The following is a 13502-nucleotide window of genomic DNA, read 5'->3' as shown; positions in this document are numbered from 1 at the left end:
TTATTTATTTATTTATTTATTTATTTATTTATTTATTTATTTATTTATTTTTTATTAAGGAAAATTTATTCACTTTGTATCCTAGCTGTATCCCCCTCCCTCATGCCCTGCCAATCCCACCCTTCCTTCTTGATCTCCTCCCATACCCCTCTCCAAGGCCACTGATAGGGGAGGTCCTCCTCCCCTTCCATCTTACCCTAGCCTATCAGGTATCATCAGGACAGGCTGCATTGTCTTCCTCTGTGGCTTAGTAAACCTGCTCCCCCATTAGGGGGAGGTGATCAAAGAGCCAGTCACTGATTTCATGTCAGAGACAGTCCCTGTTCCCATTACTACGGAACCCACTTGGACACTGAGCTGCTGTGGGCTACATTTGTGCAGGGGTTCTAGGTTATCTCCATGAATAGTCCTTGTTTAGAACATGAGTCTCAGAAAAGACCCCTGTGTCCAGATTTTTTGGTTCCTGTTTCCTCCATGTCTTTCTATCTCCCACTTCTTTCATAAGATTCCCTGTGCTCTGTCCAAAGTTTAGCTATGAGTCTCAGCATCTGCTTTGATACCTTGCTGGGTAGAGTCTTTCAAATTAAGGAAAGAAGTTGAATTTCCATTCACGGCAAAGACACTATTATGTCACTGTTTTAACATGTTAATCATATTTCTTTACATCTTTTATAATTTTTAATTGACAAATTGTCAAGACTATATTTTCTGAAAGAAATGTCTTTCTGCATAAAACATCATTTAATTATGACTTTTGACCTCATTATTAAATAACTGTGTTAATGAGTAGTAGTGTCCTATTAAAAGTCACTATGAGAATGTTGAGAGTGATATCAATGAAAGTGATAAAACATTTTGTTGACCGGACGTTTGATTTTTATAATTTCTATAACAGTCACTTTTAAAATCTACTGTGCCTTTCTCTGTCTTCACTTCTCTATCCTCACATATGCACACAGACTGAATAAACCACCATCCATATTTTTATACAGATGGAAGATGCCTGAGATCTATTGAATTGACTTTATGGTCATAGTTTAATGAAAATGAATAGGAAGGGCTTCAGAATATATGACTCATGCTGGCATGAGACTGAGAATGGAGGATATATCATATTTCACTTATATTTGTCTTGCAAAATGTCATATATATTTTCCTTGAGACACAACAGTATTGATTCCAACCTCAGGTATTTCAGGTTTCAGCATTATGATGAAGAACAGATGATCATCTGAACTAAGAAGCATTCTGTCTCTGAAATGAAATTTTGCCTTTATTTGCTTTCAAAGATAGTCTAGAAAAGACTATAGTTAGACCATAAAGTAATATTTATTGAAACTATTATTCTGAGCTATAAACTAAATATAGTCAACTAGGTTCCTTTCGCTCTCTTCTTTACCTGCCCTTAGTGCCTGTTTTTCCCCTCTGCCCTACTCACCCCTCCTCTTTCCTTTTGTTCTGTACCATTTATTAAGATTTTGTTGGTGTGGGGCTAAACAAATCAAAATACTTTTTGATTTTTAAAAGCAAAACAATCAGAAGAGCTGTATACTCTCAATCCATTTCCCAGCTTTTCACTGAAGGAAGAAAGTAAGTGTTTGACATGAAAGAGAATCCACCAAGCTCCGTTCCCATCATCCATCACGTAGCTGCGGTTCAAACTCCATGCTGGCCTGGATCAGGTCACCTACATAGTCTGTCTCTTTTATCTTTTCTTGGGTTCATTATAAAGATAGGCCTTTCCCCTCAGACTTCTAGTCCATGTTGATTTTTCAAGTATATTTCTTTTCACCTGAATGAATTAATGATATTATAGTCCTTACAGAATGGGGAATTTCATAGTTTATATGAGGTTCCCATTGCACAACACATTTGATCAGATGGCTTAATTGTTTCTATTTATTTTGCAATTATATGTTGACTATTAGCTCACTCTGGAGCAGAGACGAAAATGTAAAATTCTCATAACTAGTATGACTTCCCTGATATTCTTCTACAATAAAAAGACTAAAATAATAATTCTAAGTGTCATTCAATCATTATTTTAAAAAAATTATCTCCCAGACATTATGTAGAAGGATTTTGACCATAGGAAGGTCACTTTTCTTTATTATTCTACTAAAATAGTTCCCCCACCCCAAGTGGTTCTCAATGGTGGTAGTATCACTTCATTAAATGGGAATTAGGACACTTACAGTAGTGTTTTAATTGTAACAGTAACTAGGCTTTTAATAATAACCCCATGGCTGTGATTTTAAAATCACCTTAAAGCAAAGGATTTCCCTTTATTCCCTACAATTTTTTAATAAAAGCATGACCAGAGAGATACTCAGGTGTGCTAACTTTATGCTGAGTCACTTGGTATGCACTTCAACAGCTGTGCTTTTCCAGTACCAAAGAAACTTAGTTACCGCTGCTGTGTGTGCGATATGTCTGTTTATTTTCTATTTCAGTTTCCAGCTATTTACATGACCTTTATTTTCCTGCACTTTTTATTCAGAATTATTTCTAGCATTATCTCTCATAAATCCAAATTTTTATTCTGAGTAGAAGTTGAGGATTTTCCTATCAATACTTTTTATCACACTGGACTATTTTCTTGTGTTTGTTTTAATAATAAATAGAAATTACAGTGATTTTTTTCAAATTTATGTATTTAACAGACACATTATTTCTAGATTTTATTTTGAATTTTAAAAGATGCCAAATGCTTGATAAACACACGCACGTACACACGCACATGAATATATGTTAGACCTGATAACGTCCAAAGCCATTTCTCTAAAGCAATTCATAAGAATACATTTTCAAATTGCACCAAATATTGAAGGCTTGAAGCTACTACATTTGTAATTTCTGTGACGGTCATTATCATCAACAATTATAGAGGATCTGGAATCATCTAGGAGATAACTCTGAGCATATCTGTGAGAGATAATCTACGTTAGCTTAGTCTCTGGGTATACCTGTGTGTGAGTGTCATGATTGGGTTATTTTAGGGGGAAGAACAGCTTGGAGAGTGGACGGCACTGCTTTTGAGGCTGTAGCTGTGGGCTGAATAAAAAGGCAAGAACGAGCCATACATGCAAAGTGACCTGCTGGCTCAAGGTCCTGCTGCCATGAAATCCTTGCCATGTTAGGTGTAACTTGAAACAGTGAACCGGCATTACCATTCCTCTCTTAAATTGCTCTTGTCACAGTATTTTGTTACAGAAAAATGAAAAATAAGTACTGCAACGCCCATGTGAAAGGAAGCAATGGGGGTCAATTGGATCCATCTATTTCTTGGATTCTCAGGTGGCTTTACTTTTTATCATAGCGATTTTTTTAAAAAAATTAATTAACATATACATATATCATTTTCTGGGTGTCAGGTACACACACACACACACACACACACACACACACATATATAACATATATATAATATTGGCCCAAATATCCCACCCACTCACCCACCCCTTGGGAGAAAGATGCTAGGTCAATAATGCAGAGGCCTCCTAAAAGCTTTGGGAATCTTATCACAGTGGTGAGGGATACTCAACACGCCATTGTCATATATGAATGTAGGCGGAAAATCACCAAGTGTTTAAATGAAAGCTAGTAATCTTTTAAGAAAAGCACTGGTTTGACTAAAAATAACTCAGTGCACAAAAGATACATGTATACTTTTACAGGCTGCGACACAAGGCCATATTAAAAAACTGCATTTTTAATAGAGGTTTTGTATGCAAGAACATAAATAATAATTTGTCTGAATGAAGATAAACACTTTGTCCCATTGTTCATGCTGTTCTTATTTGAAAATATTTATTCATAATGTATTAAGCTATTTTTGCTTCCAGAAACAATGTGATATATGTTCAGTGTAAGAGTTTGAATTAAAATATGTGAGAGATAGTCTTTATTTGTAGCCTGTAGCACTAATATTTAGAAATTAAGTAGTAATATAGACAAATAGATAAAATACAAAGTATAGCTATTGACATTTTTATTACACAAAGAATACAAACTTGGTTATTTTCCCGGTTAAAGCCAGCAGGCGGTTCTGTAATGAAGGACCCCAGATAATGTAACAGTTTTTATTACCAAAATAAAATACACTTTATAGTAGTGCTAATTTCCCTATATCAGGGAAAGAAAGAGAGAAGAATCCATCAGAACAAAGTGAATTTTTAAAAGAAGATCAGGATAATTTCAACTTACTTTTGTGCCAGGTTTCTTTGACTTGTTCCATGTTAAGGATTTTTGTTTTTAAATATATGTTCTTTTGAACTAATTCTTTCCAAATCAAATGGCATTTTCTTTTTCTTTCTTTCTTTCTTTTTTTTTTTTTTTTTTTTGTAAGAAGTGGGAAATAGATAGTAAGAGCTGGAGGGGATGGGAACTCCACAGGCATTTCTTACTTTATGTGTTAGTATTGTTTCCTTCAAAGAGGCTAAAACCTGGGCTTGCTGAGACTGTGGATTTTAGGAGAATCATCCTGAAAGTACATTCAAGCTGAATTACAAATTTGTACTCTCCTCCCAAAATAATAACCAAACTCCGAAGGCAGATGTGACCCCAACCCTACTGGAGGGCTGTGCATTACTTTTGCTGGAAAGGCTGTGAAGGAAAAGTAAAATTCTCCCAGGTCTAGGTGCTTCTGCAATGCAAGCCTGCAAAGCGAAGGGCACCTGCTCTCCGCAGAACAGTGCCAGCTTGAATACTGACCCATGAATCCCAGTGACAAGGAAGATGAGATTCCCGTTGATCTTCGTGCAGTTTATGAATTTGTCAATGTTACTGGAATCCACAGTCTGAGCTGACATCAACGATCCCGTGCCGATGCCATCACATGCTAGAGAGGCAAGATTTAGAGTAAACAGTTGGGAAATATATTCTTGGCTAATAAAACACTACATTTTCCCATTGTAAAATAATATCCGTTATTTTAGATCATAAACTTATCAATTTTTTTTTCTAAAAAAGTTATTTTTTTTTCTTTCTGATTTTCGAAACAGGGTGTCTCCATGTAACCCTGCCTGTCCCAGGCTGACCAGGCTGAACTCAGATCTGCCAGCCTGTGCTTCTGGAGTACTAAGATTAAAGGAGTGCTGAAAATTGAAAAGCATGTACCAGCCATTGTATTACCTTTTTTCCTGCTTTGGCACTATGTAACCTTATATATGCTTAGCAAATTCAATACTATCTACCCCACTCCCTTATCTCTGTGAGTTCAAGACCAGCCTGGTCTACAGGGCAACTCCAGAACAGCCAGGGCTACATGGGAAAACCCTGTCTCAGATAACCAAATCAGAAACAACAACAAAAATAAAATGTGCAGGAAAGCCTTTGCTAGAGGCCCCTGTTATAACCCAATATCCTGTAGCATCACTCACCTTTGGGACAAATATCAGTGCAAGGTTTACACATCTTAATCCCATTTTCTTCTACTTCCATCTTGGAACTAGGACAGGCACGCACACAAGAACTGGAATCCACCACGAAGTTATCTGAGTTTAAAAACAAAAACAAATTGTCAAATAAGCAACAATGTTAATTAATGTTCAGCCACTGAGTTTAAAAGAAGATAGTTTATAGTTTGAAAATAACATCATTGATAATGTCTATGACTCTTCCCCTAAAACAAGGTCATCTCCAACCTGAAACAGCATCTCCAACACACACATTCCCCTGCAAGAGCAGTGTGTGCTAAGAGTATCTGCTTAGCTACTGCTCCACATTCTGAATTGCCCCCAAGACACAGCGATTTCTTTTATAGACTTAGGAAGCTACATTACATTGAGTTTGTGTTTCTCAATAGTTCCACTTCATTTCATGACATTAGGCAAGTTGGAAGTCTAAAATACTTCAAGCACAAATGAAGCCTAAGTTAAGCTGCCTTGGCTCAAGAGTGTGCACTTCAGATCCGAGGGGAAATGTTTGAAATGCACTTTGTGTTTTATTGGAGAACTTTCTGATACATGATGGAAATTTGAAAGATACCACTTTAGCAATGGTATGCAATTAGACAATGAACATCTTGCTACTCAGCGGTGGTGATATGTTAAGGGAACCAGCAATATATGAGGTGCCAGGATTTTCTGTTTGAAATTAAGAATTACAGCATCTAGAGCTTTCGGAACTAGAGGGACAACTCGATACTTGCAAGAACAGTGTGGTTTGGAAGGTAACCAACCTTCCCGAGTACTGCTCTGGATCTATACACAATGCTATGAAAGATTCCAAACACGAGGCTGCATAAATACATAAAAAAAGCAGAAAAGATATGTGTCCTTAGTAACTCTGCATCGTGGGACATATAAAGCAAGTGACTCGTATTTCATCCATAATGGAAGAAAATGCCATATGGAGCTATGAAGTCCCACCTAGAAAAACCTAACAGACACCTCTAGGTTTAAAATTCAAGGCTTACTGTCTATGACAGGATTGGATACCAATTAACAAACAGCTTCTGAAACGCTTTCAGGACTTGATAAGAGACAGAACTTGATTATGGGTGAGGGTTGATTTATGATCAGCTTGGCCAGCATCAGCATGCTGCTTTTATCTGGAGTGATGAATTTATACTCTCAAGCAGAGTCAACACAGCGGCACGGAGACTTGAAGGAGGGCCCTTACACAAGGTAGTGGAAGAAGTCAAGTCAGATACAAGGTACACATTTCCTAGGAAGTTACCAGCATCCCGGTCACTTTGTGTGGAGAAAAGCATGACTCGGGACCTTGCTCTGTGAGAAGATGCAGGGGATCCAAAGCAAAAGGATGGTAGGATTAATATTCTGGAATGGTACCTACAGTATCATATTTTAGACACTAGACCTCCAGCCTCCAGCTGTGCTGTGGACCCTGCAGAAGAAAGGCACTCTGGATTGGAAGCAGATGATCAACAAGAGGCTTTGGAAGATCACACCCGCCTTGGCTCTTTCCTGCCTAAGGTCTACTTTCAGCGCAAGAATCTACACTATCATGAATTTGATCCTTTCCCTGCTGTAAGAGGACTAAAATTCCTGACACCAGGATTCATATTTTGAACTCTTCCCTCTTCAGTTGTTTCTGTTAGGTATTTTAATCATAGCAACCCAACAGTACCTGATACATGGAACATGTGCAATTCTGTAGAGGCAAATATGTATATAAAATGTCTTGGATAGCAAGTTATCTGACATAGGACGCCTATGTACCTCTCTATAAGGCTCTCTATAAGGTGCACTGAACTGTGCCTCCTCTTTCTTTTCTTCAAAAGGTTAAACTTTTCTAGATTTCCGAAGGCTGAACTGGGGAGTGGAAACCTGCGTTTAGAAGCTAAATGACCTTGTTTCCAAAGACAGCTAGTCCGGCAACCTAAGCCCCGTGAACAGAGTCTATAGGTGGTCTTAGTGTTTCAGTAGAAAAACAATGAAGTGTCTTAAACTGGACAAAAAGCAGGCTATTCTAGGAGTTATATTGATAATCTATAGATTGTAAAGCTCCACTTACGTGATTTTGTAAGTAAATATAGTCATTTAATTAAAAGTTTAAATGAATTACTATTAGGCTTTCCAATAGGTAAAAGTTCCATTGATCATCAAAAGCAAAGAATATTCATATGAATATATGACAAAATATATGCATCTATTATCACATATGGTCTTCTTGAATCTGTAGGATAGTATCAGTTTGCTAGACATCACTCAACAATCTTCATAACTCTTAAATTATTTTGGCATTAGTATATTATATTACATATAGTGCTGTAAGTGAACAATCAACAATAATTATAGGCATAAACCCAATTTTATCAGAATCTGACCTTATTTATCATACGGCCTGATGTCAACAATGATCTTTTATGAGAAACTGTATCATGTGTTGAAACCCCAAAGTACAGAGAAAATAAGAAGTTATAGGAATCAGTCCCCACCAATGTAACTTCAAGCCTGGCATATCCTTGTTATGACTCAAGGATAATCACTTAAACATATTCATCCTTACTTTCCTTGTTTTGTGAAATATAAATTCCAGGACCCACAGCCAATGTAAAATAATTCACCATTTTTAATTTTCAAGTTTCAAATTAAAATGATCCCACATGCAACCTCTCACTTTTCCAGTACAGATCTAATTATTTTACATTTCTAAGTCCATCACTTACGTGGGCATTTCTTAACACAAAAGGCTCCGTATGTGTACTTTGCATTGAAGTTGTGTTCCAGTTGAAAGGTGGTTGGATTGTAGACAAATGTTTGGGGGCACTGAGTCACACAGGCTCCACTGTCATTGAAGTTCATGCAGGCCTGCAACACGTCAGATACATGTGTAAATAACCTTCTCACCTACTTTACTTATTGTATTCCAATTTTATAAATCCTGCCCTAACTGATAATGTTGAAGTAATTCATCAGCCTCTCTCTCTCTTATATCAGTAAATATTACCAGCTACAGTTGCTGGCCTTCACATAGTGTTTATCTGCACAGTCTTAAACTGAGAATTAGTTTATAATGTTGAATGTAGATGGATGTGGAATATTTGAGCTCACACTATTCAATGCACTTATGTTTATGTCAGTTACATAGGTTACATAGGTAAGACTATTTTTGAAGAAGGCGGTCAGCGAACTTGTACCTTGTGTGGCAGGTTGAGCACATTTGTCATCATTGTACAGTAGGAAACAAAATAATGGTGATTTATTTACCTGTACTTAACTGTAAGCAGGGGCAGGAGACTGACCAAGTGTAATAGTCATAAGGGTAAATTTTAAGAGATGGTAAGCTATCATTAGTCGGTGCTTAAATAAAATGTCATTTTTCACAGTGACACATCATTTACTATAGGCATGTTCAAAAGACATTTGGTTTTTCGCTAACACATCTGTGCCCAAATGTCTTTTCATTCATGTATTCCAATTCACTTGAGAAGAATTAAAAAACACTTTTTTTTTCTACTTGAGAGTTACATTTTTTGATATCAAAGAAAGCACATATAAACATATGACTGGCCGACATGAGGACAATGTAACTCTTTTAATTAAGAAATGAAGCCTTTTTATGAACAATTGAGGGCTCAGACAAGGGCTTACATGAACCAAAGCTCTGTTTTAACCTTCATTATAAATTGACATATGGTTATTAATAGGAATTGATTTATGCTGTTTCCTTGGCTTCATCAATTGTTGCTTTAGCAAACACTTCATCACAACCTGACAATTCTTTGACGATGGTCTACAAGGTGTATTATCAAAATGAGACTCACTGATGATACATTATTCACTAAGATGACACATTACAGGAAGACTCTATTAAAAAGCAATCTAGAAAACTTAGTAAGTTTTAATTTATGGCCAGGAAACATCATGTGTTCTTACAATGGAATCACTAACAGAATTTCTGCACTGATTTGCAATGTACACAGACTTCTTTGGAACAAGGGCATAGAACACAGAGGACTGTTACCTTCCAGTCAGCACACAACCGTGGTGTAACTTATACCAAAGCCTCAGTCTGGCATTGCCGAACAATCTGTATTAAACGCCAAAGTAGAATCACTGGACCGATCCAATAGTGTAATGAAATGAGAGCTCTTAAGCGCATCTGGTATTGCCTATCATAAAAATATGTGGTGCCACACACTACAGGGAGAGCTCTTCTGCTGTTTACCTCCATTCTGGCTTTGGAATCATTAATGCAACACCTGCCATGTGCAGTGTCTTCAAAATCAAGCTTGGTTTTCTCCTGTCTGCGATGACAGACGAGAAAGGGCTCTGAGTCTGGCTGCTTCAGGTCTGCCTTAGAAGTTCAACATGTGGGCTCTCCTCGAATCTCTGCCTGAATGCACTGTAGCCAGACTTAGATTTGTTTCCCAGAGAACCTTATCAGACAAACTAAGTTTCGTACAATTTTTAAAATTCAAGCAAAAATTAGCTGTAGAATTAATGCTATTTTTACTTTGCTTATTGGATGAGGTCTCAGTCCTTAAAAATGTCAATTTTAATATGTGTTTGTTTGGTAGAACAAAATAAATTTCTAATATGTATTTTCTATTTTTTTTTAGGAGCAGAAAGAATTAATTGTGCTCATTTACAAAAATAAAACAATGTACTGTTTATTATGCTAGCATAAAGTTAAACTAGTATTCTGGTTTATAAGCTTGAGTAAATTATCACTCAAAGTTATGCAAATATTACAAAGAAAAAAATCTTATATCAAGGATATAATATCAAGCGTAATTTAAATGTTTTCAATGAAGTTATTTTACTTAATAAAAATATAAAACATACAAATTATCACATAGTTTTTAATGTACATTCTTAATTTTAAATATAGAATAATATTAGTTTGTTAACAAGTGCAAACTGAAAAATATTGAAATGCATAAATTCCTCAGATATAATCTTGAAAGTGATATCCAGGAAGCAAGCTGACCTCACTCATGGAACTCAATAATAAAACAAAAAAAGAGTGGTAAACATTGAATGTGTGGATATGATATTATAAATTTCTGAATGCACGTTCCCCAGTATACTCACTTCACACATAAACTGTATCAGAAAGGTAGAATTGATTTAAATGGCGCTAAATAGTTTCATTTACACAATATCCATCTTTAGTGGTAGAATGCCTTCAAGGGGTTTCAGGGCCTTTTCATATATTGAAATGAGAAGATTTAAATTATAATCCAGTGTTAAGTGTTTGAAGTTAAATATCTGATTTAGACGTAAGAAGAGAGAGAGAGATCCCAGACGTACAAAGCAGTCAGTGTCCTTCGGTCCTGAGCAGCCTCCAGCACACTCTCGATGGCAGCAGTCGCTAACGTAGGGTCCATAGCACCTGCCATCACATTGTTCTGCACACACAGTCCTTGTCACTGCGGAAGACAGAGATGGCATCTCAATCAATTCCATCCATCAACAGAACTATGTCTGTAACAACAAAACATGTTCTGGGATAACAATTTATTCCAACTGGTATTGACTAACTCAGAAAACATTTAGTGAGTTAAGTCAGTAATTAGGAGTTACAGTACAAGGCATCACATATACAACATTCCTTTTTGTTCAGCAAATAAGTAAAAACAAACAAACAAACAAAAAAAAAACAAAAACAAAACTAACAAAAATCACTGAGTGTATTTAGTAAGTTCAGGAATAGTGGAGTGTGCAGTGAAATGTTCGAACAAGTACAGGAAGGCTCTGTGGGAGAAAGTGTGCCCAGATACATAATAGAAATAGAGAAATAAATTTTTCACTTGATTCGCATAATATGTTATACATTTTTAAAAGGCAGGGAAAGAAGGTAGAAAGGAAAGAAAGAGAAAAAAAGAAAGAAAGAAAGAAAGAAGGAAGGAAGGAAGGAAGGAAGGAAAGAAGGAAGGAAGGAAGGAAGGAAGGAAGGAAGGAAGGAAGGAAGGAAGGAAGGAAGACAGAAAGAAAAAGAAAAAAGCTTTCTCAGACAATTAGGGATAGTGCTTCCTCAAGATCCAGCTATACCACTCCTAGGCATATACCCAAAATTTGTTCAAGTACACAACAAGGACCTTTGCTCAACCATGTTTGTAGCAGCTTTACTAGTAATGGCCAGAACATGGAAACAACCCAGATGTCCCTCAACGGAGGAATGGATACAAAAATTGTGGTATTTTTGCACAATGGAATACTACTCAGCAATCAAAAATGAGGAAATCATGAAATTTGTAGGCAAATGGTGGGATCTAGAAAAGATCATTCTGAGTGAGGTATCCCAGAAGGAGAAAGACACACATGGTATATACTCACTCATGTAGTCCTATAAGTTATGATAAACATAATGAAATCTATACACCTAAAGAAGATAAACAAGAAAAAGGACCCAGGGTAAGATGATCAATCCTCACTTAGAAAGACAAATGGGAGGTGCATTGGATGTAGGAGAAAACAAGTAACATGACAGGAGCCTACACAGAGAGCCCCTGAAAGACTCTACCTAGCAGTGTATCAAAGCAGATACTAAGACTCATAACCAAACCTTAGGCAGAGTGCAGGGAATCATATGAAAGAAGGGGGAGTTAGTATGACGTGGAAAGGATAGGAGCTCCACCAAGGACCATGTATGGATATAACCTAGAACCTCTGCTCGGATGAAGCCCATGGTAGCTCAGTAACCAATTGGTTTCCCATAGTAAGGGTAACAGGGACTATCTCTGACATGAGCTCATTGGCAGGCTCTTTGACCTCCCCATCCCCCAAGGGAGGAGCAGTCCAGCTAGGCCACAGAGGAGGACTTTGCAGACAGTCCTGAAGATACCTGATAAAACAGGGTCAGATGAAAGGGGAGAAGGTCCTCCCCAATCAGTGGACTTGGAAAGGGGCAGGAAGGAGATGAGGGAGGGAGGGAGAGTTTGGGAGGGAATGCGGGAGGGGGATACAGCTAGGATACAGAGTTAGTAAAATGTAACTAATAATAAAAAATTAAAAATTAAAAAAAGAAATAAAATAAACTCCAAAAATGTAAAGGTTTTCTATGGCCTACAGTGTCAAATAGTCACTCAAGATCTAATTTGTATATACGAATAAACAACCATATCCATCTAAAAACAAAAACAAAAACAAAAAAAGAAAAGAAAGAAAGAAGGAAGGTTGAAGAAACAACTGTACCTTCTACTGGTCTTTTCTTACTCATCAGTCTAATGAACATCATCAAATAATTATAAAATTTAATGACAGAAATGTCAAACAGGCCATTAAATTCATAATAAGGAGGGTCACAACTCTGCCTATTTTTTATTTTCATTTTTTGTATTAATTACAGTTTATTCATTTTTATCCCAGCTGTAGCCCCCTCCTTTATTCCCTCCTAATCCCAACCTCCCTCCCTCATCTCCTCCCATGCCCTTCTCCAAGTCCATTGATAGGGGAGGACCTCCTCCCCTTCCATCTGAACCTAGCTTATCAGATCTCATCAGGAATGGCTGCATTGTCCTCCTCTGTGTCCTGTCAAGGCTGCTTACTCCTCACAGGGAGGTGATTTAAGAGCCAGCCACTGAGTTCATGTCAGAGACAGACCCTGTTCCCCTTACTAGGAAACCCACTTGGATACTGAGCTGCCATGGGCTATATCTGAGCCTGGGTTCTAGGTTGTATCTATAAATGGTTCTTGGTTGGAGTATCAGTCCTAGAAAAGATCCTTGGGCCTAGAAATATTGGTTCTGTTGCTCTCCTTGTGGAGTTTCTGTCCGATCCAGGTCTTACTATCTCCCCTTTCTTTTCTAAGATCCCTACACTCTGCCCAAAGTTTAATTATGAGTCTCAGCATCTCCTTGGATATATTGTTGTGTAGAATCTTTTAGAGGCCCTCTATGATAGGCTCCTACCCTGTTTCCTGTTTTCTCCTTCCAAAGTCCATCTCGTTTGTCTTTCTGAGTGAGGATTGATATCTTACCAGGGTTTTCCTTCTTGCTTGGTTTCTTTAGGTGCACAGATTTTTAGTATGTTTTATCTTATGTTATTATATATATATATATATATATATATATATATATATATATATAT

The 13502-nt window shown here is 37.0% G+C and overlaps 1 protein-coding gene across 3 annotated transcripts in view; it reads right to left on the bottom strand.

Annotated features, from left to right (window-relative positions):
• The window catches only part of Erbb4 (erb-b2 receptor tyrosine kinase 4), a 1095063-nt gene that overhangs the window by 303405 nt on the left and 778156 nt on the right, over positions 1-13502 (bottom strand). For all 3 annotated transcript variants that reach the window (XM_055616306.1, XM_055616307.1, XM_055616305.1), the window contains exons 6-9: positions 10725-10843; positions 8135-8276; positions 5382-5495; positions 4714-4840 (exon numbers count right to left, since the gene is read on the bottom strand). In XM_055616306.1, the coding sequence (XP_055472281.1) occupies positions 4714-4840; positions 5382-5495; positions 8135-8276; positions 10725-10843 (502 nt within the window). The remainder of the gene's footprint in view (positions 1-4713; positions 4841-5381; positions 5496-8134; positions 8277-10724; positions 10844-13502) is intronic.

This window comes from Psammomys obesus, unplaced genomic scaffold (genome assembly GCF_907164565.1).
Source record: "Psammomys obesus unplaced genomic scaffold, mPsaObe1.curated_primary_1811, whole genome shotgun sequence".
In the NCBI taxonomy this organism is placed as follows: Eukaryota; Metazoa; Chordata; class Mammalia; order Rodentia; family Muridae; genus Psammomys; species Psammomys obesus.
The sequence above is the reverse complement of the archived record's forward strand: the minus strand, read 5'-3'. Positions and strand labels throughout refer to the sequence as shown.